General features: G+C 43.1%; 1 protein-coding gene across 20 annotated transcripts in view; it reads left to right on the forward strand.

Moving 5' to 3' along the window:
* macf1a (microtubule actin crosslinking factor 1a) overlaps positions 1–25,396 on the forward strand; it is a 230,937-nt gene that overhangs the window by 169,710 nt on the left and 35,831 nt on the right. For 19 of the 20 annotated variants that reach the window (XM_049475390.1, XM_049475399.1, XM_049475400.1 and 16 more), the window contains 13 exons: positions 61–184; positions 614–813; positions 971–1,288; positions 1,379–1,545; positions 3,063–3,219; positions 3,393–3,504; positions 5,132–5,194; positions 5,918–6,156; positions 6,387–6,516; positions 7,401–7,600; positions 7,728–8,232; positions 8,347–9,341; positions 9,585–10,085. In XM_049475390.1, coding sequence (XP_049331347.1) covers positions 61–184; positions 614–813; positions 971–1,288; positions 1,379–1,545; positions 3,063–3,219; positions 3,393–3,504; positions 5,132–5,194; positions 5,918–6,156; positions 6,387–6,516; positions 7,401–7,600; positions 7,728–8,232; positions 8,347–9,341; positions 9,585–10,085 — 3,711 coding nt within the window. The remainder of the gene's footprint in view (positions 1–60; positions 185–613; positions 814–970; positions 1,289–1,378; positions 1,546–3,062; positions 3,220–3,392; positions 3,505–5,131; positions 5,195–5,917; positions 6,157–6,386; positions 6,517–7,400; positions 7,601–7,727; positions 8,233–8,346; positions 9,342–9,584; positions 10,086–25,396) is intronic. The other variant, XM_049475384.1, reaches the window with a different exon arrangement.

The raw sequence follows: 25,396 nt of genomic DNA on the forward strand, positions 1-25,396 counted from the left end.
TTAATAAAACTTGTATTAAAGGTTAGTTTCTAACAGTTCATTTTTTTTATCTAATCTCAGCATCTGCAAGATGAGCTGGCCGAGCGCTCAGTGCAGTTGGAGAAGGTGAAGAAAGCAGGCAAAGCTCTCACCAGCACCAACGATTCCCCCACACTTAAAGCAACAGACATCAACTCTAACACAGGTAGCTAAACACCTGTCCTGTTTATTTCTGTGTTTCTTTACTCGTCAGTTTTGGTTTCATTAAAACAAATACTGTAGTGATCACTCTCTTACTGAGGCTCAATAGAGCAATTGTAAATTATGTGGATGTGTGGATCATGCAGGGCCTACAGAAACTCACACCATGTGAAGACATCTACTTACAGCCTTCTGTTATTCATGCTTCATATGCATCACCTTTTTACCCCTTTAACACCTCGTTGGTTTAATTGCAAATATATCAGATGAACACAAAGCAAACCAGCACTAAAATGTAACAGTTGATCATTTTACTGCTTTGTCTGAACCAAGGGAAACCAAACTACTATATATTTGTGTAAACTAGTATAAACACACTTAAATAATACATTGCAGTAACATAATTTCGTAATATTCTTCATTCCCTTTTCAGTTGCTCTTGAGAGTCGGTTTGAAACTCTGTCAGAGAATGTCTCTCAAAGAGCCGAGCAGCTCCAAACTGCTGTTGCTCAGTCTGTCAGCGTTCAGGAGGGGCTTAAAGCTTTGCTGGCATGGCTAGATGGTCTAGTGTTAACGTCTGGACCAGTCCAGCCTACTGCCCAAGCAGTGCAGGAGGCACTCACCCAAAATCAGGTACTTTTTTTTTAAGCTGTGCCACATTTTTAAATAATAGTTAAATTAAGTCATATTTTCTTGCCTTCATCATAGTCCAGCTGCCAAGCCATGTGTGGAGATATTGAATTGTATTGTAATGTATTTTAAACTGACTTTTTTACCCCCCGCCCCACAGAAACTGCGGCAGGAACTATTGTCACGACAGGGCAGTGTAGAAGCCACTCAAGACTCTGTGTCCAAGCTGCTGAAATCCGCAGATGCGTCAACCGTCTCTGGGCTGCAGGGGGCACTGCAAGACCTGGCCCAGCGCTATACCGCAGCCCAGACTAAGCAGGCTGAGAATGAGACTGAACTGCGAGGGCTTCTGCCCAAGCTGGAGAGCTTTGAGCATCTGAGCATGGACCTCCACAGCTTCACCCAGAGCCGAGAGAGAGCTCTGAGTGTAGGAGGGCAGCCAGAGTGCAGCATGGAGGACTACAGACGCACAATAGAGGTAATGGAAAATTAAAATGTTGCTTGTGGGACTAGAACTGCCTTGTAAATGGTGAATAGCTCAATTTATCTTATCATTCTTTCATTTTAGGAGGTGAAATCAGAACTTGCCCAAGAAGCCAGTCAACTGAAGTCGTTTGTGGAGCTTGGTACAGACCTCAGCCAGTCTGGGGTACTTGCCAATGCACACAGCCTTCTGGACTCAACCAAAGAGGTGTCGGAGGAGTTTACTAGACTGGAGGCCACTGTCACTGATAAGTGAGTGCTGGGCAATCAGGAAAAACAAATAGCAGCAACTCCCTTTATCTCCCTGCTGAAAATCCTGATCTATTATTTATTATTTACGACTTAAGGAAGGAAATTATAAAAAAAAACTGATTTTGTTATATACAGAGTACTGTATTTCAGGCACATAAGCACCATTTCTCTGCAATTAGTCTTTTGCTCATCAAATCTCCAAATCCCATTAGAATAGACATGAAAAATGAAGTGAAAGAGGAATTTCTTATTGTGAAGAATAGTAGTAAAGGTATTGTGAGCTAGTTTGGAGAACAAAGTTTGGTTCCAGATTTTTCCAGGGCACCCCAAGCCAACATACAGATTTGTTCAATTCTGTTACCAGTAAACCTGATAAAACAGCATTAAGCACTGATTTACCAAACCAGGTGTTGAATGATAACTATGAATATTACTAGACAGGAGATCTTTGGAGTTGTTTAAATTAGGACAATAGCTTAATGTGGATAAAAAATCCAAAACAGGTGGTCCTGGTCCATATTGATTGAACCATGGTTCGGTTTACTTGCAGTGTGAAAATCCATCCATTTTTTATATGGTTTGGACTTTTAGACCTATTACATGAAGATGTGGCAGACTATTAAACAAAAACAGGAGAAAAAAATATATTTTTTTAATATATTATATATTAATATTAATAATTAAAGTCACAACATTTGCAACCCCCCAAATTGATATCACTTTACACACTAATCAGTGGTTTAGGAGATGCAGCCATTTTAGGTAATGAAGACCGGATTTAGCAATGTTCTCTAGTGTGCAACCAAAATAATAATTTATACAATGTTAACATACACATGACTCTGCTCTGGACTTTCAGGTATGAAAATGCCCTAATTTCCATAGATTCCATAGGTACTCTCTATACTGTTCATATACTGTCTGTGTTTCCTGATGAGATATAACACATGGAAGTAATAAAAATGATAGAATGGGATCATGTCAGTTTCCATACAGACGCAATAAATCCTGACTGTTTTATAATGAGGGACAGCACTCCCCATTAAGATGCATTTCTTAGGGAATGTATCTTATGATTTTAAGAGGAGATAAATAAATGATTTATCTGCAATGGAACTGCCAAAGGGGCCATAGTTTTGCAGTCTGTCTGAGTGGAAATGCCCTTTCACCCTGGCTGTGGAAAGCTGTAGCCTGGACGTGCTGCCTGTGTAAAAGACTGCATGGGAGATTGGCCCTGTGAAACATCCCTCACAAAGGCCTGTGCTGTCGCCATCACTTAAAATACTCGCCTGTGTAGCCTTTCTCTAATGGCAGAGTGCAAGACTGATGAAACCTTGCCAACTATGTGTGTTCATTGGAAGGTTTTGGAGCTGTGGCTTGGAAGACGGTTTCAAAACGGCCTCTAGAAATACTTGAAGACACTTCAAATGAAAGTGATTCTGCCACCAACAATAAAGATGTGTATTCCATACTCCCATTAAATTGTCTTTAATTGTTTAATAATGTCGTCTCTACAGATTGAGTGCCATCCAGGGCTGTGAGCAGCAGTTAGTGGAGTTTCGCTCGCTCTCTGGCTCCCTCCTCAGGTGGTTGCAGACCGTGCAGGATCAGCTGCCTGCTAAAGAGCCCAATCAGAACACAGAGGGCCTTCAGAGGAGAGTACAGCAGCTCAAGGTGGGTCTGCAGTATAGCATGTCTGTATTAACATTCACATTTGAATATATATAAAAAGAAGTGGGCAGGTGGTGTTTCAGAACCTGGACTGAATACCACTGTCCTATACTATCCTCAAAGTGCAAATAGTACTGATCTGAAACCTGCATTTGGCTGGTTTTCCAATCTCTCAGGACCTGCTAAGTGAATGGGAGTCCCAGGGTGGCCGAGTTCAGGAGTTGAACAAAAGCAGCTCGGAGCTGGAGAGCTTGATCATCAGCATCACTGCTTCACACAACAAGACTGGTGAGAGTACAGAAGTTACAGAGGTCTAAAACTGTTGCAAGATACTTCTGTTATTTCCTTACGGGTTGTAAATCATATCTAATTAGCTTTACCTGTCAAAGGTTTGGACATGCCTGGTTGAACCTGTGTGCCCCAGAGGTATCAAACGATTAAAATAATGAACTGGATTAGTTTCAGTATTTTTTTTTCCAAGTAAACACACTTACCTTTTTTTTTTTGTTAAACTGTGCCCATTAGACGCTATAAAACAACAACCCTAGCTTTCATTTGTTCAGTAATATTATTTTCATTATGTAAATGCAAGATTCACAAAGACATGAACAATGAAAATGACTATATTTACACTTATGTAAATTGTCTTCTTCATACAGTTAGTGTGATGCTTTGACATGTATCCACTCACAAAAAAACTACATAGTAGTAGTCCAGTGTAATCTGCTAAATGTGATAAACACATTGTTTTAAAAGCCATTTAAACTGTATTTAAAAAAGAAAGCTACTGATGCTTTTTTCTGTCATAATATACACCGTGTAACATCTGGGTTTCACACAACAGGTGGTCTGAAGGGTGTAATTAGGAAAAAATGTTAATGATGCTGAAAAAATGGCAGTTTTATTTATTGTTCTAATGCATTTACTTTAACAGGACTAATTTGTTTATAATCTTAAACACATTTTGTTTTAATTGTGTACACTTAAATGATGAACATTTTGTTTTTCAGACATAATGTGTATGTAGGCACCAACCTGACAATTTTCTCCCAGCATAAAAACTGAGCAGCTTGTCTGAAAGTTAATGTTTTTAATGTTCAAGATTTTATAATTATGGAGTCCCAATGGCATAGCTGTATATGTTTCAATCCTGTTATTAGTAGATCATCAGTTCAGTTTCCCAGAAAATATAACTTGTCCCTCCTTCTCTCCCTGGGTGGGAAGAATGGCCCTCCCTTTTTCGTCACCAATTGTGATGCTGGTCAGTCTAGGCATATGTTAGCTGATGTAACAGAATTGGCAGTTAGGGTTCCTCTCAAAGCACATTTATTGGACTTGTAGCTGTTTTATTATGTTATAATATGGTTAGCTGGTTAGCTTGTATGTGAATTGCTAGTCTTCAACCTCCCACTCTTAGCATTTGGGAGTAATTGTTGTAATTGGAAATTTCTAAATTGGGTAAAGAAAACTAGGAAACAATCTGTTACTGTTTATTATAAATGAATATAAAACATATTGATTCAGTTTTGGTCCACTAAATAAATAAAAAAAGCATCTTCTCTTTCCATTAAGAGAAGCGTTATATTATAAATGAATATAAAACATATTGATTCAGTTTTGGTCCACTAAATAAATAAAAAAAGCATCTTCTCTTTCCATTAAGAGAAGCGTTATATTATAAATGAATATAAAACATATTGATTCAGTTTTGGTCCACTAAATAAATAAAAAAAGCATCTTCTCTTTCCATTGAGAGAAGCGTATGTCTGCTTGACTGTCCTTCATGTTTTGCCTGTGTGAGCTTATGTCTGTACGGTATAATGCTCTGAGCTCTGTGTGCAAGTCCTTATGTGTGTGTACAGTGTTCGTGCATGTGTGTATAGCAGCAGTGTCTGAGTGTGTGCCTCTCTCCCAGGTGTTTCCCAGCTCAATGGTGCCGGCAGCTCCAGCAGTGTCAATGGCATTCACACCTGCAAAGGTGAGCTTCCTCTGGCCCCCAGTCACTGAGCATCACGGAATGCCCCATGCTGCAGAGCACTTTACATCCATCATGCCTCCATTCTTTCACTCACCACCGCGCTGTGACTCATGTTTCCCAGAACAAGATGAACATGTGCTGCACATCTCATTGCCCTCCCCTGTCAGTGTGCTTTTCACAGTATATTGAGGATGATGTGTGTCGGCTCTTGTCTGTGTGCATTTGGCTTTTTTTGTTATATTATAAAAAAGGCTATTGTAGAGTTCCTAAAGAAGTATCTCCTAAGGAAGTTTCGCCATTGTGTAGAGAAAGTAAAGGAGAAAAATAGATAACCTGCCGATGGTGGGGTCTGAATGGGCAGCCCAGCTGGGGACCAGAACATTTTGTCCACGAGTTTCATGTTGACCTCACATATGGAAGTCAGTGATTGGACCAAAGATAGGGAAACTCAACTAAGAGTCCTGTAAAAAAAAAACAAAAAAAACATTTACAATCACTCTTTGAAGCCCATGCCCACCTGGAATCCACCTAGCCCCTATTTGACCAATGTAAAGCATCCATTTTAAATAAGGTATGCTATGCTGGCATTTACAGTTTTTTGGGGACATGCTCAAAGAAAAGCACTGTCATTCATTTTCACCCAATATGTTTGTCACTTTCTGTAATTCTGTGATTCTCTTTTTTCCCTCTCCCCTTCTCCCTGTCTTCCTTTCTTCTCTTCAGACCTGACAGAGATCCAGGTGGCCGTGGCTGAGGTGAACAGCAGGTATGAGCAGCTGGGTAAGAATCTTCAGGACAGGCAAGGAAAGCAGCAGGCTTCTCTGGAGCTCCGCCAGAAGGCCAGACAGGACACCGAAACTCTGCTCCAGTGGTTGGGACCTCGTGAGCAGAGTCTGACCCAGGGCCAGGCCGGCTCACCCTCAAGACCCGAGGTGGTACGGGCCCAAGCCCAGGAGAACAAGGTGAGCACAGAAGATTAGATTTTTGACAGTCACAGTTTGGCAATTGCTTAAAGTACTTACATGGTTACATGAATTTCATGTTATGCAATGGCTCCTGTAAAACACAGAAAAAAGAGCATGGATAAGGACTGTAATTTGACTGGGCAGAACATGGCCTTTCTAGCCTCCTGGTGCCACTCCAAATGGTTATATAATCAATAATCTGACTGCATGATATATCTGCTGCACAGGCCTTGCTGTCGGAACTCGCAGAGCACTCTGGGAAGGTAGAGGATCTGAAGAAAACACTGAAGCAACTGATAACAGAAAACCAAGATTCCCCAGAAGCAGAGACCTGGAAACAGCAGCTTACAGACATAGGTCAGTAAAAATGACAAGCAGGGTCAGTACATTGAAGGATTTAGACAGAACACTGCTCACTTTGTATAAAGTAGTAACTCCACAGAGAATAATTGTTGTGTTATTATAATTATTGCACTGCAATGATGAACCAGTGGCTCTTAATTAAACCTGTCTCACAAGGACCCCTTACATCCTAAATCATGTTACATGGATACACTGCTTATTTGAGTCATACTGTAAGACTTAACTCAAACATTACGCACACAAGTTTTATATACTTGTTTGTGGGGCACAGAATAACTATAAAGAAAAAAAAACATGCATGGGGGCTGTGGTTCTTAAAGGTTGAAGGCCCCTGTGGTACATCAAATAAAAGTGTGGTGTGCTGCGTAGGTCGTAGGAACTGGTGGGAGGCTGAAAGATGCAGCGAGCTCCAGTAAGAGCTTTCAGTCCCCACTCAATATGTCATATTTTTGCTCTGACTCAAAGCATCAGAACCATTCTGAAAGCAGAACCAGGTCACGGACCTGGTGCTTTATTTAAACCAAATGTGGATGCCAGGCTGGTTCGCCACATGAGTCACTGAGAGGCTCTAAATGCAGGAACATGTTCCTTACAGGATCGTCTATGTGTTTTTATATATCTGATGCCAGAACAGAAGTCGACTAAATTAGAAGTGATTGCTTAGCTCTCCTTTCATCTTAACACCCTGCAGCCCTTTCTGCACTTTCCTCTAAAATGATTATCTGCAGTCACACTCTGCCAATCAAGGTAGACCACAATTTTCATGTTGCCATGAGTGCCACAGCATGCAGCTCCTGCTGTTGTGGTTTCACGAAAACTCATATCAGGGTGTTTTGTTTGTTTTAATCAGCAACATTCACAGTTGTTCCTGTTTCTAGACACTCGGTGGGAGAAAGCAAATACGACTGCAGCTCAGAGGCAGACCGAGTTGGAGACATGTGCTGACAGGCTGGGCAGCTTTGCATCAGCAGCCAATCAGCTTGGCCCCTGGCTACGAGAGAAGGAACTGATGATGAGTGTGCTTGGTCCTTTAAGCATTGACCCAAACATGCTTAACACACAAAAACAACAAGTGCAGGTATATTTTTACAAATATTTTTTCACTGGTTAAAAAATGATTACTTCTACATTGGGAAATTAATCCTGTTGTCCAATTTGATTGGTCAGTAATTTTCCCACTTTTCTTTTTTTACACGCTCTCTCAGTTCATGCTGCGTGAATTTGAGACGCGCCGACCGCAGTTTCATCAGCTGACCCAGGCAGCTGAGGGCATCCTCTCTCCTGCTGGAGAACAAGGCTCTGGTGATAAGGACCTGGCCGAGGTGCAGCAGGAGCTGGCTGCCATAACCAAGCAGTGGGACGACCTGACTTCTCGCCTCTCTGGCCGCTCTGGGAAAATTGACCAGGCGCAGGGGACAAGCGAGCGATTCCAGACCTTGCTGAGGGAACTCTCTATGAGTATTGCTGATCTGGGTGAAAGATTAGATGCCCAGGCCTCTCTGAGTGTCCAGCCTGAGGCTTTGCGCCGCAGGTTGCAGGAGACTGGAGAAATCCGTGCGGAACTGGAGCAGAGGAAAGGCCAGTTAGCCCAGGCTGAACAGCTGTGTACAGAACTCAGCACTATTGTCGCAGAGCCTTACCTCAGAGATGAGCTACAGAAGAGACTGGAGAGTGTCAGCAGTCCACTGAACAGCCTGGAGGAAAGAGCAGGTGAGTTTCTCTTGGAGTGTGGCTCCAGTTTAGTTTACCTCTACATAAACGTAATATGATTTTATCCCGTAATATGCATTAAAATGCTCTGTACATCTCTCTGGTTTATTCCAGCGGATGGCCTCTCCCAGCTGCAGTCTGCTCTCTCCAGTACACAGCAGTTCCAGCAGATGTTTGAGGAGCTTCGTAGCTGGTTAGACCAGAAGGCTGGGGAGCGCATAGGTGGTGCAAATGATCCTCTTCCCTGCTGGCCAGAAGCTCTACAGACCCTCCTTTCCCAGCAGGAGGAACTCCTACGTGGAGTGGCCCAGCAGCGCGGGTCCTACGATCTTATCCAAGCTGAGGGCACATCTCTCCTGGCATCGCTTCCAGCTGGAGATGAACGATCAGCCTTGCAATCCCGACTTAGTTCCCTGAGACAGGACTGGGAAGGCCTGAACCAACGCCTCAATGAGAGACAGGCCCGTATTAAGGAGACGCTGTCCCGTGCTGAGCAGTACAGACAACACCGGGATGAGCTGGCTCCCTGGGTTACGGACTGTGAACAGAGGGAAGCAGAGATCCAGCCTTCTCTGGATCCTGCAGCCCTGGAGGAGGCCTTGCAGAAGGGGAGACAGTTAGGCTTGGACTTGGATCGCCGTCGTCCCCTTTTGGAGAATCTGAACTCTGCGGCAGACCAGCTACTGGAGCAGAGCAGGACCGGTGAAGAGGAGGTGAGGGACGAGAAAGCCCAACTGAACCGCAGGGTGGACAGCCTCTCTGAGAGGTTACATGGGCGCACGGCTCAGCTTGAGGAGCTGGGCAGCAGACTGAAGGAATTTGAGGAAGGCAGGCAAGCAGTTGAGAGAAGGCTAGAGGCAGCAAAACATCAGCTGGAAGTCCAGGAGGCACTGGGTCCACAGGCTTGCAGCAATAAGAGTCTGGAGCGGCTCCGCAGCCAACAGGAGTTGCTAAACTCTCTGCAGCCACAGGTTGTGTATCTGCGAGATCTAGCGCAAGGGCTCGTTCAGGACATGCCGCAGGCAGGAGGTGACAATGGAGATGGAGGACAGCAGTTGGTGAATCAAGCTTGTGACACAGAGAGGGAATTTGGTGAAGTCACTGAGAAGGTGAGAACACAGTGGTCTGTGCATGGCCAAAGTTCTGGAGTGTGTCAAATCTGAGACCGTAGACAAGCTTCTGTTTATAAACTTGGACACTGTTTGTGTCTCAGCATGTGTGAGTCTGAGTCAAATGAAAACACACTAACTCTTCCCTGTCAGTTCAAATGTGAGATGCTTTTCCAAATATGTATAGCTACAGTAATACAGATGGACTCTAAATTATGTCTTGTTTCTCTATCTGTTCCACAGATTGAGCAATGCTGCACGTCCCTGGAGTCTCGACTGCAAGGCGTTGGGGAGGTTCAGTCCAGTGTCCGTGATGTATTCTCCCGGCTAGCTGACCTGGATGATGAACTGGACAGTTTAAGCCCTGTAGGGCGAGATGTGGATTCTCTGGCTTCACAGGCCGAGGCAGTAAAGAGCTTCCTAGGTCGCCTTGCCACCTTACGGACTGAGTTAGAGGGCCATGGGGGCGAATGTACCACCATGCTGCGCAGAGAGGGCAGCTCTCCAGACCTCCTGGCCCTCAGAAGGGAAACTGAGGCACTAAACAGACAAGCGGGGAAGCTTGCTGAAAGGGGCCAGGGTCGATTGGCCCTCATAGAGGCAGCTGAGGAGCGGGTGAGAGAGTTCTACGCTCGCCTCACGGAGCTCCAAGGCCTGCTGGACCTGGGAGAGGATGGGGTGAATGCACAGGGCGTTGTGGGGTCAGAAGTGGAGGTGATCAAGCAACAGCTTCAAGAGTTTAAGGTAAGAGGAAAGAATAGTCTTTTCATCAAACTAAAGCATCTGTGTCTTTTTGTATTGGATGACAGATTCTGTAATTGTGGCTTGGAACAGTAGTTCATATTTGGAATTCCTTTGAGCACATAAGAGTCTGCAGCTAATGACTCATGCGGAGGAAGGAGTTGGAAAGCAATTTGAAAGTAGCCTTGCTTTGCAAGTTTTGTGTGATTTTTCTTTTCTCTTCGCTACCTTGAGCGAATTGGAGAGGTTTGGTCTACCAGCCAGCCTAATTTGAATCTAAATGAACTCAGTCAAGACCTGTAATTTGGTATAAATTATACTGTACACTGTCTCTGAGCAGCTGATCATTGAGAGGCTGTGTATGTGTGGCAAGAGAGACGGGGCGAGCGAGGCTAGACAAGTGTGCGAGGGCTGTGGAGAGGCGATACAAGCATCTGTGGATCACAGCTCGCCTCGCTAAATCGGCTCCAGCCGCCAGCCCCCATCTGGGCTCTTGTCCCGGCATGCTCATTCTCTGTAAGGAGGAGGTGGAGGTGGAGGAGGAGGAGGAGGAGGATGTAGTGGTGAAGGTGGTGGTGAGGAAGGAGCAGAGAAAAACAACATGACACAGTTAGTTACTCCGGTGTCTCTGCAGCTGAGAAAGCTTCTCCAGTTTGTCTTTTTCCTACAACTCCACCTTTCTCCCACCTCACTTCAACCCCCTTTCACCCCCAGGCTGATCAATGGTGACCTCCCAACAGCTCCCCAGCATCTCCCTGGCTTGGCTTGTACTTGTATTTATAGTTTGTCTGTCTGATGATGTATCGTTCCCTCTTCTGCGCTTACTCACGTGCCTCCAGAGTGTGGAATGAAAGGGAACAAGGGAGGGAGGGAGAGAACGAGGCACAGTTGAGGCTGGTAGCGAGTGTGGGTGTATAACAGGAAATGAATGATGTGGAGGACTGGGGTTGAGAGAGGTTCTTGGAGTAGGAGAGAGTGATTCAGGGATTTTGTTCTGCGTGTGTGTGTGTGTTTGAGTGAGTGTGTGTTTGAGTGAGTGTGAGTGTTGCAGAGCTCACCTTGCTGAGTCACTGTCACTGGGAGGTAGCATTGTGCAGAAACACGTCGTCCATCCATTTGCTCTGGCTGTGAAATGTTCTCCAGGAGCAGCACTCGTCCCCCCCGCTGTTCTGAGACGGGTCTGAGAGCTCATTAGACCTGTCAGTGTGGTGATGGACACTGAGCTAAATCTGAGAGCAGAACTAATCACAGGAACAGTCTCTGCTCCCACTGTCTCTACATCAGACCAGCACTGACTCGCCCAACTTGGCTCGGCACAAAATTCGCTGGCAGCTTGTCGCGCTTATCTGGAAATTTACCCGTTAATGATTAGAACGGCACAGAGTGTTTTTCACAGTAAGCGTTGTCCTTAACTGCAAACTGTGCTTTGGCAGGACTGTCTTCTTTTCCTTTTATGTTTGTCTTCTACTTATTGTAGAGTTTTTGCTATTGTCTTCATTTTTACTTTCCCACCTTCTGCGGTAGGCCTGTCGTGATAACTGATGTTTTTTTGGATGATGTATTGTGCAATATTTTATTTGGATAAAATAAGTATTATTGTCATTTTAACTCTTCAATGTCTGCTCAACCAGTTGATAGAGTATATATTAAAGGTATTAAACTCAACCTGATTCTCATCTGGAGTTTTAAAGGTTAGCATATTATTTTCAGAAAATCAAAGTGTCAGAGGTTTTAAAAAGCAGAGTAAATATAACTTTCTACAAAACATGCTTTATTATTATTAGAATTATTATTTTGTATTTGTGCATACGGTTCTGATTTTACCACTTGCGTTATCTCAAACATTTGATGGAAGTTTATATTTCAAAACCTAGGGTCTCAAAAACAAACAAAATATACAAAAAATAAAATATTTTATTGCTTTTGAGGATGATATTAAAGAGTTAAGATAAGTTATGCCACTAATAACCTAATAGCATAATAATGCAGTTACTCTTATTCTGCACTCTACCCCCAGTCTTTGTTTGAAAGTGCTACTGTCCAAGATGGTTCAGATTTACCACCCCCTATTAATAACGTGGTCATATACAGTACACAGCGCTGCCCATCCGCCCCCACCTTCTGTCTCTCCCTCTCTCTCTCTCTCCGTCTCCCTCTCTGTCCCTCTCTCTCTATTTCTCTCTCCCCAGCAGGCCTGAGGGCTGTATTACAGCAGGATAAAGGGGTGCAGGGGTGCAGAGAGAGAGAGAGAGACATAAAGAAAGGGAGGCTGCTGTAAGCCTGAATAGCGTGAAGGAAAAGGCGTAGCAGAATAAGAATGTGGCAGGACACATCTGTGTGCTGGATCAATACAGAAGAAAAGGCAGTCATTGTGGAAACCAAACGATCACTGTGTGTAGAACATGGACAGACAGAGTGTGTCTGTGTTTGTGTGTGTATATGTGCACGGGGGTATTTTTAGGAAGCTCTGGAATGGGGTCTCTCACATTAGTTAGAGAGACAGAGGGAGAGGGATGAAGAGAATGCTAGCTAAGACTTCATTGAGATCTTCTTTCATCCTGCTTGGCTGTCTACACAGTTTTTCCATCTTCTCTGGGCCCTTTTCTCACACACACACAAGCTAGGCTGCTCTCTGTATGAACCCCCTTCACCCCAGTCCCCCCGATTCGTCTCCCCTTTCCCCACCCCCCCGTCCCACTTACTAATGAAACGTGTGAGGGTAATTTGGAGAGCCAGAGTGCCTGTCTGCCCTGAAAAAAAGGGACCACTCTCCCCCTCCTCTCCTGCAAGCCAGACTCCATTTCATAGACATCCAATCCAAAGTAATGATGTCATTGCTGATTTTAGAGAGGGGGAGGCAGGATCAACCCAAATGAGCAAGACTTGTGTGTGCGCGCCTGTGTGTGTGTGTGTGTGTGTGTGTATGTGTGTGTGTGTGTATGTGCAGTGTTTGTATGCAAGACACAAAAGAGACGAAGAGCTTGTGTTTGTGTTAATGAGCTTGTGTTTGTGATGGGGGTGTCTAGCAGTCCAGCATGGTCGGGTGGGTGAAGAAGGTGTCAGATTAGTCACTCTCATTGTTTAACTTCTGAATACTGATCGCACTTCTGAAAGCTGAGATGCTGTGGGAATTATCGGGCGGGGGGTGTTGGGGAGGGTGGATTCACACTTGGGTTTTCAGTCACTGAGATGTACACCAGCTATATCCAAAACATCACTGAACAGTTAACGTTTAGGCTTCAGTCATTTTTCAGTAATTGTTTAATTTTTTTAAACAATATATTAAATGTATTTAATGTTTCAAAATCATTGACATAACTACTATGCGGTTTACTAGTGCACTAATTATTAATGTGAATCTCCACATGCATACCAATAATACACTAAAACTGGACAAATAAAACCAAAAAAATAAATTAAATTAATTATTAAGGATGCTAAAAATATAAAAAAATAAATATAAACAAACTTAAATCATTATATTAAGGCTAAACTAAATTAAACATAAAACATCTATAACAATGAAAAAAACTCATAGTTCTGGAACTGACAGCAAATGTAGTTGTTTTTTTTTATTTAAAAAAATAAAAATAAATTAGGGGTCCACATTGCCCAGATTTTGTTTGTTGACTCATTTTATGTTGGTACAGGTTAAATCCAGAGAGCATGAGAAGGGAATACAGAGGATAGATGTTTATTATTAGTAGATTATTTTAAACTGTAGTAATTAACAAATGTATTGTGTTATAGAAGGTAGGAATGTTCAGGCAATGCTGTTCTATTGTGCTACTAAAATATTGGGATTTTATTTATAGGGGGAAATAAAAAATATTTAGATTTAATAAAATATGAAGATTTTTGATTTTTACTCCAACAAACAAAAACGCTTCTATCAAGGACATAGATACATACACATTTCTTGCATTTCTTTAAAATTTGAAATTACATTAAAATGTAAAACAGCATTATACTATAAGAGAACTGGTGTTAGTTCAGACCCAATTCCTGTATCTTATAAATGTTTTATGCATCTGAATCACATTCAAACTATTTACAGACATTTACATCATCCCTGAATTCTCAGATTCCCAGAGCATCTCTAGTTTCTGTAGATTTTGTAGAAAATATCCAATATAAAAACCCACAGTGTTCTTACGAGCATCATTCTAAGAAATTGTTTACTTTTCATTAGCTCCATCATTTCCTATATTAGTGTTCCATATATATATATACTCCTGGTACTTTCCAGTGCTGTGATGGTGATTAGAGAACCATGTGGAACACAACGCATGACTCTTTTGACTAAACATGTGCTTACATTTCTTGCCTTGCGTATAACTCCGTCTTGCTATCTCTTCTCTTAGTCTCTCACTCTTTAAATCATGCCAGTGCTGTGGGCTCTAATGTAGTGGCAGTAGGTGTGTGTGTGTGTGTGTGCAGGGAGTGTGCCTACAGGTCTGTGTGGGAGGATATTTCTAATTCCAGGCTGTTCAGAGCGTTTGGAATTTCAGCTGTCTACCCACCCACAGACCCTCACACACACACACACAGGGTGTGGCGGTCTTCCTTAAATTCCCGTGCCCTCTGTCCCCTTGTAGCACAGAGAGGGGACCCTGTCCAACTGGGCATTCCTGGACAGGGCTGGTTAGGAGAGGGAATAGCTTCTAAATCAAGCGCTGCACTCCATACTGTCCTCACCCTGGCCTCATTTATACTCACATTTAAAACATTTGGATTCGCATGTCCCATTAATAATTTGTCGGCTTGGATACAGTAATAATTTTGCACAGTTTGTGTATTATTTTAGGATTTTATCTTAAACTGTTTTATCTGCTTTCGGTTGTTACATTAATTTGCAACCTAGGCCTGTTACAATAACTTTTTTGTATTAATTATTGTATACATTAATTCATTAATTAGTGTTTTTAGTTTAAATATTCTAAACTTAACATTTGTTTCAAGTTTGTAAAAGATAATGCTAAGACCAGAGCATCTCAGCTGTTTTACACGCTCTTTCTATCTCTTGTTTTTGCGTGCCTCCCTATTTCTGTCAGTCTGTCTTTCTGCTTTCTCTTTGTTCTTATCTGTTCCTGTAGGATAAAGCCGGTTCTTCCCCCATCCAAACCCCCAGGGCTTCCCTTTAACTCGTCTTCTCATGGACTAACAGTTACTTAAAATAGTTGTTTACAGCATTTACTGAAAACTGTCTCTGCTCCTGTGGGGATAGACTGAACTTTAACTGCACTCGTGCTTTAAAGAATGCTGAAACAGAATAAACAGTAATTGTCTATAAGAGTGTCCCATTTTTCAATTGCCTACTGAAATCACTATGTTTTGTGTCTATTGGCATGTCTGCTGTAGTTCTGCAATAATTGAATTATATATACTAACAAGCCAAACTATTGCTGTGTCACATGACTTTTATTATGTCCCATGGAAGCTAAAGAACACGGCTCTGGCCTGTGGGATATGTGTGTTGGGTCTGCATTGAATGTGGATGTGATTTAAGTGTGTAATTGCTTATATTTGCATACAGACACTTTTTTCCAGAGGCTGCCATCACAATCATTACCACACTCCACTGTTCACTGTGGGTAGTAATGCCTTCTATGACATATTCACAAGATAACACCTCACAATTTGTACAGGTATGGGCATTCCCAAGCTGGCCCCTGAGAAAACATTTAATAATCAATAAAGAAATGCATAATGCTATCCGTTGACATTCATTTTGGCATGTAGATATTACTATCACTGTTAATGGGTTAAATATTAGCAATATACACTAGTGCAGTCATTGGCTCACTTTGGCCACCAGCTATGAAATGGTCTAAGGAAACCCTTGTTTTACCTGTATTTGCTTGCATATTTCATATAAAAGCATGTTAGTAGGTTGCGACAGCATAATCGGTGTAAGCTGATGACTTAATTTCTTTGAATTAGATCTCATCTAACTCTCAGCTAGCTGACTGGTGCGGTTTGAATGAGGTGTGTGTGTGTGTGTGTGTGTGTGTGAGTGTGTGGAGCAGTGGACTTCTGTACTGCTCCCATCGCCTGGTATTGTTTCAGCTGTTGTGAATTACTGTGGCATTCCATAGCATAGCCCACTTTTCCCTTCTTAGCTGCTCTCAATTAGCTCACCAACTGAAATAAATAAGAGACACAAATCCAGGAGCTGGAGCACCAGGTCAGGACAACTTGGCATTAAAAGTTGATCTAATCCGCTTATTTTTTAATATATTTACAGTGAAGTAAAAAACATATGACGGCCTATGAATCTTTTTCTCTTTAAACATCTTTAAACATATGGACATTTGATGTTCATTGTAGAAATTGAGGATTTTTTTTTTTTTAATGTTCTGATTTTTAAACATATCTCTTTTTGTACATGACTAATTGTGAGAAAGCACTTAATATCAGTTTTGACCTGTGTGTGTGTTTAATTTAATCACATGCTGTGGTTTTATTGATGAAGTTTACTGAGAAAAGAGCAGACTCTTTTAGTCTGCAGCTGAGCTGCACAGCTCCCAGTTCTGCTGTGTGTGTCTTTGTGTCTCGTGCAGTGAAGAACAATGCACACATTGAGGGACCCAGGTAGAGCCTGCTGGTTAATAATAAAACTACTGCTGAGACGGAGAAAAAGAGGGTGGGCGAGCGCCTGTGCTGCCTAGTTACCACCTGGAGAACGCAGCGAGGGAGAGAGAGAGAGAGAGAGAGCTTTAGAGAGATGAAGGGAAGGAAGATATAGAGATAAACAGTATGATTATGAGTTTCTTTCACTGTAGACAGTAAGAAGGCAGTAAGTACAGGGTGTGATCAGGCGGCCAGTAGAAAGAGATGGAGGATCAACAGGTGCTGTTCTTAAAGCAAACAAGCAAACTGTCCTGTGAAGCCAATCGCACTCTCTAACTCCGCCCTCTTACTCCAGCTTAACAGCTATTAATCTTTATGGAGCGGTTTCTCTAAACTGGCTACACTCTTTGCCAGTCAGAGTGTGTTTAGGGGATTTTGGAGCTGAAGCCCTCCCTCTTCCTGTCTGAGTAAGGGCTGTGACTCTTTAACTAGCTGCGACTGGCCAAATCAGCCTCTTACTGATGGAGGGAAAAGGGGGGGATGGATTGGCAGACTGCAGGGTCAGCAACTGAATTTTTGTTAACTAAACAAAGAAAGTTAAATGGACCATACGAAGATTAAACTTGGTGTTGCACTACTACACTTTTAAAAATTGAGGTGCCACACAAAGGATTATTTGAAAAAAGGCCTTAGAACAACCCTTTTCTTTATTACAGAGATCTAGAACATTTTAGATGTTTAAATAGCCATTGTAAATGTTTGTTTTTAACCATGTAAATGTTCTTTAGACTCAAAGCTCTATTACAAATATACATAATTGTAAATGTTTGTCTAGTTCACTAGATTCTCCACTCTTACAGCTCTTTAACAAATATGAAATCAATAAATCTTCCAAATGCTTTATTTGACATCACTCAGAAAACTATATGTAGATTATGCAAAATAGATACTTTTTACTATCCAAATTTTTAATCCAGGATTAATCTGTGAGAGAAAAGCAAACAAAAAGAAAAACTCTCCTAAAACCTTTGTAATCATATCACGTCCAAATCACCAAATCCCGAATCAGGTTTCACCCTTTGGCGAGATGTGAGTATATGTAGTTTGATCAAATCATAGAGGGCAAAATGATGGCTGTTGAATGTCTGTTAAATTTGAGTGGACAGTGAAGGGGAAAGAAAAAAAGGCGGGGGCGGGAGACAGACAAACCTCTTTTGTTTCTATAGGGAGGTTTGTCTTGGACGCAGGCATGACAGCTGCAACTCTACTGACAGAGAGAGAGAGAGAGAGTTTAGCGTATTTAGCTTGTTTGACATGCAGGCCACGGGCAGTGTGTTGGTCCACAGAACAACTGTGTGTTTGCGTGTGGTGTGTGTGTGTTTGGGACTCACAGAGTGAGTAGGAGGGCAGGCAGGCAGGCATGCGTTAGTTCAGTGACTGCTCTCTGCCAGAGTTCCTCGCATGAACTGCAGAACCAGCCGAATAAGGGAAGGCATGGGTAGAAAGAAGGGAGATCCAGGCAATAAAGGAAATAAAGCATGGCATGGCAGGAATGATCTGAGAAGAGAGGAGGCAAAACAAGCATGAAGATAGCAATCAGTCCACATGTTTTTCACTTGCTGCTGCTGCTGCAGCCACCATCATTCTCTGTGTACTTCTCTGGCTTTAGGGTCTATTTATTTTAATTGTAAAGCATCCTGAAGCCCCTTGTCGGTGGCCCCAACCTATCCCCCCCTACCACCACCACCACTATACACACACACACACACACACACACACACACCCTCTCTGTTCATGGCTGGATAGAGTTTCAGACGAGCAGGAGACGAGAATGCACAAGTGGGGCCTGTGAATATCGCAGACTTTTGTGTGTCCTCCAGCATTGTTTTATGCAATAACAGGGTGGTTGTCTGGGGCGAAAGGGAGAAGAGGGAATAGAGAAAGAGAGGAAGAGAGAGAAAGAGAATGACTACTTATGCATACATGTATTATGGATGTTAAAAAAAGTCTTATTGATAACTCTGTTTTTATGCTTTTATGCTAGCAAAGCACAACCTTCCCACTACTACCATTGTTTTTTTTTCTCCCTCCAGTATTTTTGTTGTTCATTTTGTTCCTTGCTTTTTTAGAATTTGGTTTTGTATAAGAACTTTTCTCTACTAGTATCATGACTATTTATGAAATATCTTAACATGTTATAAGCTTGTTCTTTCAATCATAGAGCTATAAATGCTGCAGTCATTTTTGCAAAGGGTTTAAAAAACATGTAACCGGAAATACTTTGCTCTGCGCAATTGCACTGCTTTTATATAGTGCTTAGTAGGAGCCAATCTGCTCATGTTATCCTGCGATTTTGCAGAAACACATACAATCCCTGGTTTAGTCACTCCCTCTGGCACACTGGCCCCTCCTCCCAACAGCTTTATCTCCAGCTCCCTTTCCCAGCTTAGGCTGGCTGGATTTTTTTGGAAGAGGAAACCGGCATGATTGGAGCACTTCCTGTGTTTTAATACCAGAGCAGGAAACAGAACAAACGGAGCTGGATTCAAACAAAAACAGAGTGAGAGAAAGAGAGTGAGGGAGGTGAGAGCATGCGAGCGAATGAGTGAGAGGGAGAGAGGGAGGGAGGGAGAGAGTGAGTGAGTGAGCGAATGAGTGAGTAAGGCAGGCACAGAGGGAGGGAGGAAGGGAGAGAGAGAGAGCGAGGAAAAGTGGGAGATTTTTTTAGCAGCTGCAAACCATTTCAGTAGAGCAGTGGCCTGAGAACAGAGTGAGAAAGAGAGTGTGAGCGAATGAAAGAAGGAGAGAGACTCTGCACAAGAAGAAAAGAAAAGAACAAGGAGGAAAAACTGGAAGCCTGCATGGAGCTTGTGGTTCTCTTGTGCACAAAGTAGAGTGTAGAGAAAGAAAGAGGAAGATTGAAAGACAGAAGAGGAGTGTGTCTGGGGATCGTCTGAGAAGCAGAGTGCCCCCGAGTGGAAAGGCAGCATTCGGAGCTTTGGTGTTCTGTCTGGGTCTCTGCCCTCTGGATATAGTCCCGCGACTCTCCACGCTTCTCCGGCTGAAGCCCTCGCCCTCGTCTTCTCGAGTGGTTCTCACTCCCACCCTCACCTCAAGCCTCCTGGACATGGCTACCATTTGGATTTGCAGAGTTTCCCCGGAGGTCTAGATGAAAGGAATATAAAAGGGAATAGCACAAAAAGGAATGATGGCCCCTTTTGTTCTTGTTTTTGTTCGATGAAAAAAGGACAAGCCATGAAGAGCATATTGGATTTCATTCACCTAGAGTGCCTAGATGCCACCACTACAGAGGAGGAGACAATAAATGAAGAGGATGAAGGATTTCACATTTGGGCTTTGATTTGGGCTGCACTTCCAGACGGGCTCTATTAATGTTTCATTATTGGATTAAAAGAAGAAGGACATAGATAAAGGGATGAGACTGTCTGAAGTGTGAGTCTGTTGTACTGTTATGAAACTTCCTTTCATACTAGCAATTGACTGACCTTCTGTAAGTTGTTAAGTCGTTTTTCCAATTGCTAAACTGACTCATGCCTGGATTATTATTAAGAGCGTAGGAAGATGTGCTGGAAACAACGGTAAGATGCGAGACAAAATCACTTGATGGACATTTTGCATTTGTCTCGCATGCTGTGTTTTTATGCAACAGACTGTAGAGTTCTCACCTTAAAAGGAGACTTGCACTGCTTTGGCAGCTTCTCTCAGAGGCTGCTTAAGTGGCTCAGACCCCTTTCTGATTTTCCTGTTGTGGCAAAGACTGGGAGAGTCAACGGAAGTCTTTGCAAGGAAGTTGGAGAAAGGACTCTGTTGAATGTGTTTTGAAGGAAGGGAACAGAATATTGAATTTAAAAAAAATGGATGTTACCAGTGTGATATCACTCTGTACTGGGCCATGAAACTGCTGCTTCCCTTATTTGCACCATGCTCAAAAACAAATGAGCTGATTAAGATGTTGCTGGAAACGTACATCAGTTTAAATGAGCCTTTTTTGTCTGATGTGCTCCAGCAGGATGCAGTCAGTAACAATATTGTTTTTGGAGCCATAAACTCTTAGGACTTAAATGTCTCTGGATATTTTTCCTGGATTGTAAGCATGAGAACTTTTTTACCTAAAGATGTTGTACATCAATGCCTGTTATAAATAAGTGAGGGTCAAAGACTCGAGCTAATTATTCGAGCAGCATACCAACACTTTTGTGCAAGCATCTGCCCCGTCCTGGCACCCTGAGCACAGGATGGGGAAGCCTCTTAGTCGACCAGACTGCTTGCGGCAGAACCCACAGTGTCTTGGGAAGGGCGATGATGAGGAGGCCTACATTGAGGACTGTTACGTGCCACAGCGCTCCATATACGACACCATGCGCATTAATGAGCAAATTGACCAAGGCTCCAAGATTAGTCAGCCCTCTCGAAGCACGTTGGGCTCTGGAGGTGAAGGAAGTACTCTTTCCAGTAATGGGACAATAGGGGCTGACATTGGAGGAGTGTTTGTGGCACGAGCACCGGCTGATGGAGGTGTTAAAAGGTTGGATGAGAGGGTCATTTTTGATGCTCTTAAGTTGACTGGCGACCCTCAAAGCATGCCATCTGTTGGAGCAGTTGGCTCAAGCGTTATAATTCCTGCATCAAACTCTGCTGCTGTTGGGGCAGCTGTAGTCACCAAAAGACGACATCATGGCAGCGACAAAAAAGACAATCCAAATAGGCGCTCTTGGAAAGCATTTATGCCTCCAACCTACCCCGAGTTTGCTGAGCGGCTGGAGCTTTCACCTGCAGAGGGAGGAGAGAAGCGTTTGTCTGGAGCAGGGATTCCAGTTTCTCCTCTCCATCCACTACCCTCTCTACTGGCTACCCCAGCCTCTTCCACCCCACCCCTTCCACTATACAGTCCCTCTCCTGTCTCCTCTGTTGGTCCTCAAACTAATCCAGCCTCTTGCTCTCCAGTCATTACTCCATCTATGAGCCCCATGTCTGCCCGCCCACCCCTTTCTGTCAGGCAGAAACAATCTCCCCAGCTTCAGCCTCATCACCCAAAACAAATTAAACCCACACCTGCACTGCCATCGTCTAAAGAGCAAGCACCTTCCCAGACAATTCCAGTTATACAAACCAAACAAGATATTCCTAGCTCTCCTCAACTCAGCCCTAATGTTAATAGACAATCTGAGAAAAGCAAGCCAACTGTGGCGCCTCCACTTTGTGTAAGAAGTGTTTCGGAGGAACAGCCACGTCATTGGGATATAACCGCAACTAAATCATCCGATTCTGAGCGGGACTCGCCACTCTTGGAACACGATCAGGATACTGCTCCACTGATACCCCCAAAACCTGTGTTTTGCCCACCCACTAAAGCCCGTACCTGGCCTCGCAGTATAAAAGGTTCTAAGAGGTCACTGGGCCGCGGAGGAGTACTTCACAACTTGCCGATTCTGCCACCTTTGCCTCCTCTTCTTGGAGAGGACAGTGACCTTGAAGAGGAGTCAATGTACCTGCTGGATCCTCCCTCACCATTTCTGCAAGAGGGAGAGAGGCTAAGTTACGATGGCCTACCCCTCTCTCCGTGCCTTAGCCAAGAGGGGGGTGAGGAGGGCCTGTTGGGGTGGTCCCTAACTACTGCAGAACTACGAGAGCGAACTGCTTCAGAACTATGCTTTGAAGAAGATGAGCGTAGAATCTTGGCAGAGATAGAGGAGGAAGAGAATAAAGAAGAAATACCAGAAAATGCAAAAGAGAAAGATATCTTGGAGATGGAGGAAAGGAACTGGCAAGCAGTATTGAAACTAGAAAGTCATGAAATAACCAGTGTTTCCTGGGAGGTAGAGGAAGAGGAATCTCAGCTGCTGGACTGGGAGACAAAACAGCTGACTTCGTCAAGTCAAAGACCTCTGCTGACCCCTCCAGTAGGTTTTGGAGGCTCACAGACAGCCAGTGTTTCTCCTTGCCCAAGCTCGGAGGCAGGGTCCGATGACCTTTTTCTGGAGTTGGAGAGACAGTGTATGGTGGAAGACGGGGAGGAATCATTTGGGCTTGAGCCAACCTTTGCTTCTCTTTCCACTGAGCCCCTGACAGAATGTCATACCCTACCTCGAGTGGAGGAAGAAGAGGAGGAGAGAGAAGATCAACTTGAGGAGAATTGGGATGAAGTCGAACCCGCAAAGAGTGATGACTCTGTAAAGCATAAAGATTCCTATGAGACTGACCTGTTTGATTTGCAGATAGATCCAAACCTGTCAAGTGAGGATGCTGATCATGCACAAAGCTGTGACTCAAGCGAAAGCGGGGACCAAAATTCAGAAGGGATACCACTAGGCTTATGTCCTGAGAGTGACATAAGTATAACTTCTCAGCAGGAACATGGTATAGCCATACATAGTGTAGACACTTTAGATGGACCTTTGCTAGAATCTGACTCCAGTGGAATTCAGATGTCCCATGCAGAGATAACTGCTACAGATACAACACAAGCTGACCGTGAAAACACAGGGACTGATTCAGACTTGGACAGTGGAGCATCATCAAAACACGAACAGGTGGAAGAGGTAGTGAATGATGAATTATCTATTGACCATACCTCATCATGTCAACAAGACACATCTCCAAGCTTAGATAATCTTTATACGGTGAACACTGACTGTGAGTTTGATGAATCTTATTCAAATATTGAAGACATTATACAAGTACCTCTTGAAAGTCCTGATTTGTTCATTGAAATAGGAACAGAAGCAGAAGGTGACAGCAGTGAGGTGGTGTCCAATGTGGAGCTGATGCCCACTCATAGGGATTCCATAGCCTCTGACCAAGAAAAGATGCCAATTTTAGAGACACCAAGGGACTCCTTTGCAATAGCTGAGATGGATGTTGCTAATAAGGACATGTCTGTGCATGAGTGGGATCTATCATATGTGAATCAAAGACTTACATGTACAAGTACCCCAAAACAAGAGGATTTTTCCCTTTCAGTAAGCGCATCCCCAAAAGACGAATCATTGTCATCATCTCCCCCCTCCCCACTACCCATCTCAACTACAAAACAACAAGAATCAGAGAGGGGAGATCTTCACGATAAAGACCGAGATGGGGTTGTTGCTTCTGATAGTTTTGTTTATCTGGCAGTGGCAGTGCTACCACAAAACTCACAGGACTGTCCCCCATCCCCGCTAGTGGAATCAACGCCACCTAGTCCCCTTCCTAAACCCTGTCCTGATCAGGAAGAGGGGGCATTTCTCTCCTCTGACAGTTTTGTGTACCTGGCTGCTCCTGAAAGATTTTCGCAGGTGTCTGATGGGGGTTCAGCCTGTGAGGACTGTCGAGATTTAGAATCTGAGTCAGAGACCAGTCAGTCAGGAGTGGATTTTGTTTTGGGGTCAATGACGGGGGATAGTGATTGGGAGTCAGATGGGTCAAGGTCAGATCTACTACACCCATACCAAGATCAGTGGGACCAGCTTGAGTCTGGCATCTTATATGGACTTTTTAGTGAAAGTGAGTGTGAAGGGGGATCTCAGAAGATTCTTGGACCATGCGAGAAAGACTCTGAGATTGCTGGTGCTTTAGAGCACCCAGATGAAGACCTTCAGTCATCTTCAGTCCCAATGTGCAGTGACTTCAGCAGTGAGGTAAAGAATCTCCAATGCCCTGTTTGTAATTGTATCACATGTGATTGTACTATTTGAAATACTTAAAATAATGTTTGTAGGAAACTTCTCAATCCTAGCTTTGCACATCGCACATTCCCTGCGTTAACACATCCCTGCAAATCCAAAAGAGCTTGTTAATTAACTGAATAATTGAATCAGGTGTGTCAGGAGCAGGTAAACCTTAAAATATGCAGGACACAGGTGACAGGACTGGGTTTAAGAAAAACTGGTTACTTGACGTGCTTCTGCAGACACATGGTTTTTCTGTGTTTTACTGTGTTTGGTTTGATTTACTTCAGTGGTTCTTCATTTGTTATGTGCATGTAGAAATATATGAATGCATATTACACCAGGGAATGGCATATACTTATCAACAAATAATTGATACTGTCTTGTCTTATCATTTTCTAAATAATATTTTTTTACAAACAGTTGCAGAGTTGTTTTACCCCACACCATTTTTGGACCGATTAGAGTAAAAGTGTTAATATTTTTAAATTGTTTGTATATCTTAATGCAGATTACACATTTAAAAATAAGCAAGTTCATGTTTACAGAAGTGATATGCCTGAAATTGTTTAAAATCCTAGCAAGCTAGCAAGCTTGGGTTCATGTGTCTGTGGACATTTTTTTCCGTTTATTCTGCATGATACACATGTGAGATGTTGTATATTCTATGAGACAGAAAGCACGAGAGAGCTATGGTATGTGTATCAGAAGGACAGAGATGGATGTAGTGTTGTCTAAGTACTTGTAAGGATTCTTCACATAATCTATATGTGTGTGTTTGACAGTCCTTCAGGCTGCTATGATTAGTCTGGTGTCTGCTGTTTGTCACAGGGGCTGTGGCGTTTGGCCTTGAGGTTAGCTAATGCAGTCCTTATGCACACTCTGCTGTTATTGTATTATTAGTTGTTTGTCAGCTGCAGTAGCCTGAGAGTGTCATTCATTGGAACAAAAATGAGAAGGCTGCCTCTTGAACCTTGGTGCAGACCAAACAAAGTGACCTCCACATGAACGCTGCTTTTCCAGGCCTGCTTTGGTTTGCACTAATGATACATATCTAATGCTGGTTTGACACAT

The sequence above is a fragment of the Astyanax mexicanus genome, chromosome 3 (assembly GCF_023375975.1).
Source record: "Astyanax mexicanus isolate ESR-SI-001 chromosome 3, AstMex3_surface, whole genome shotgun sequence".
NCBI classification, from domain to species: domain Eukaryota; kingdom Metazoa; phylum Chordata; class Actinopteri; order Characiformes; family Acestrorhamphidae; genus Astyanax; species Astyanax mexicanus.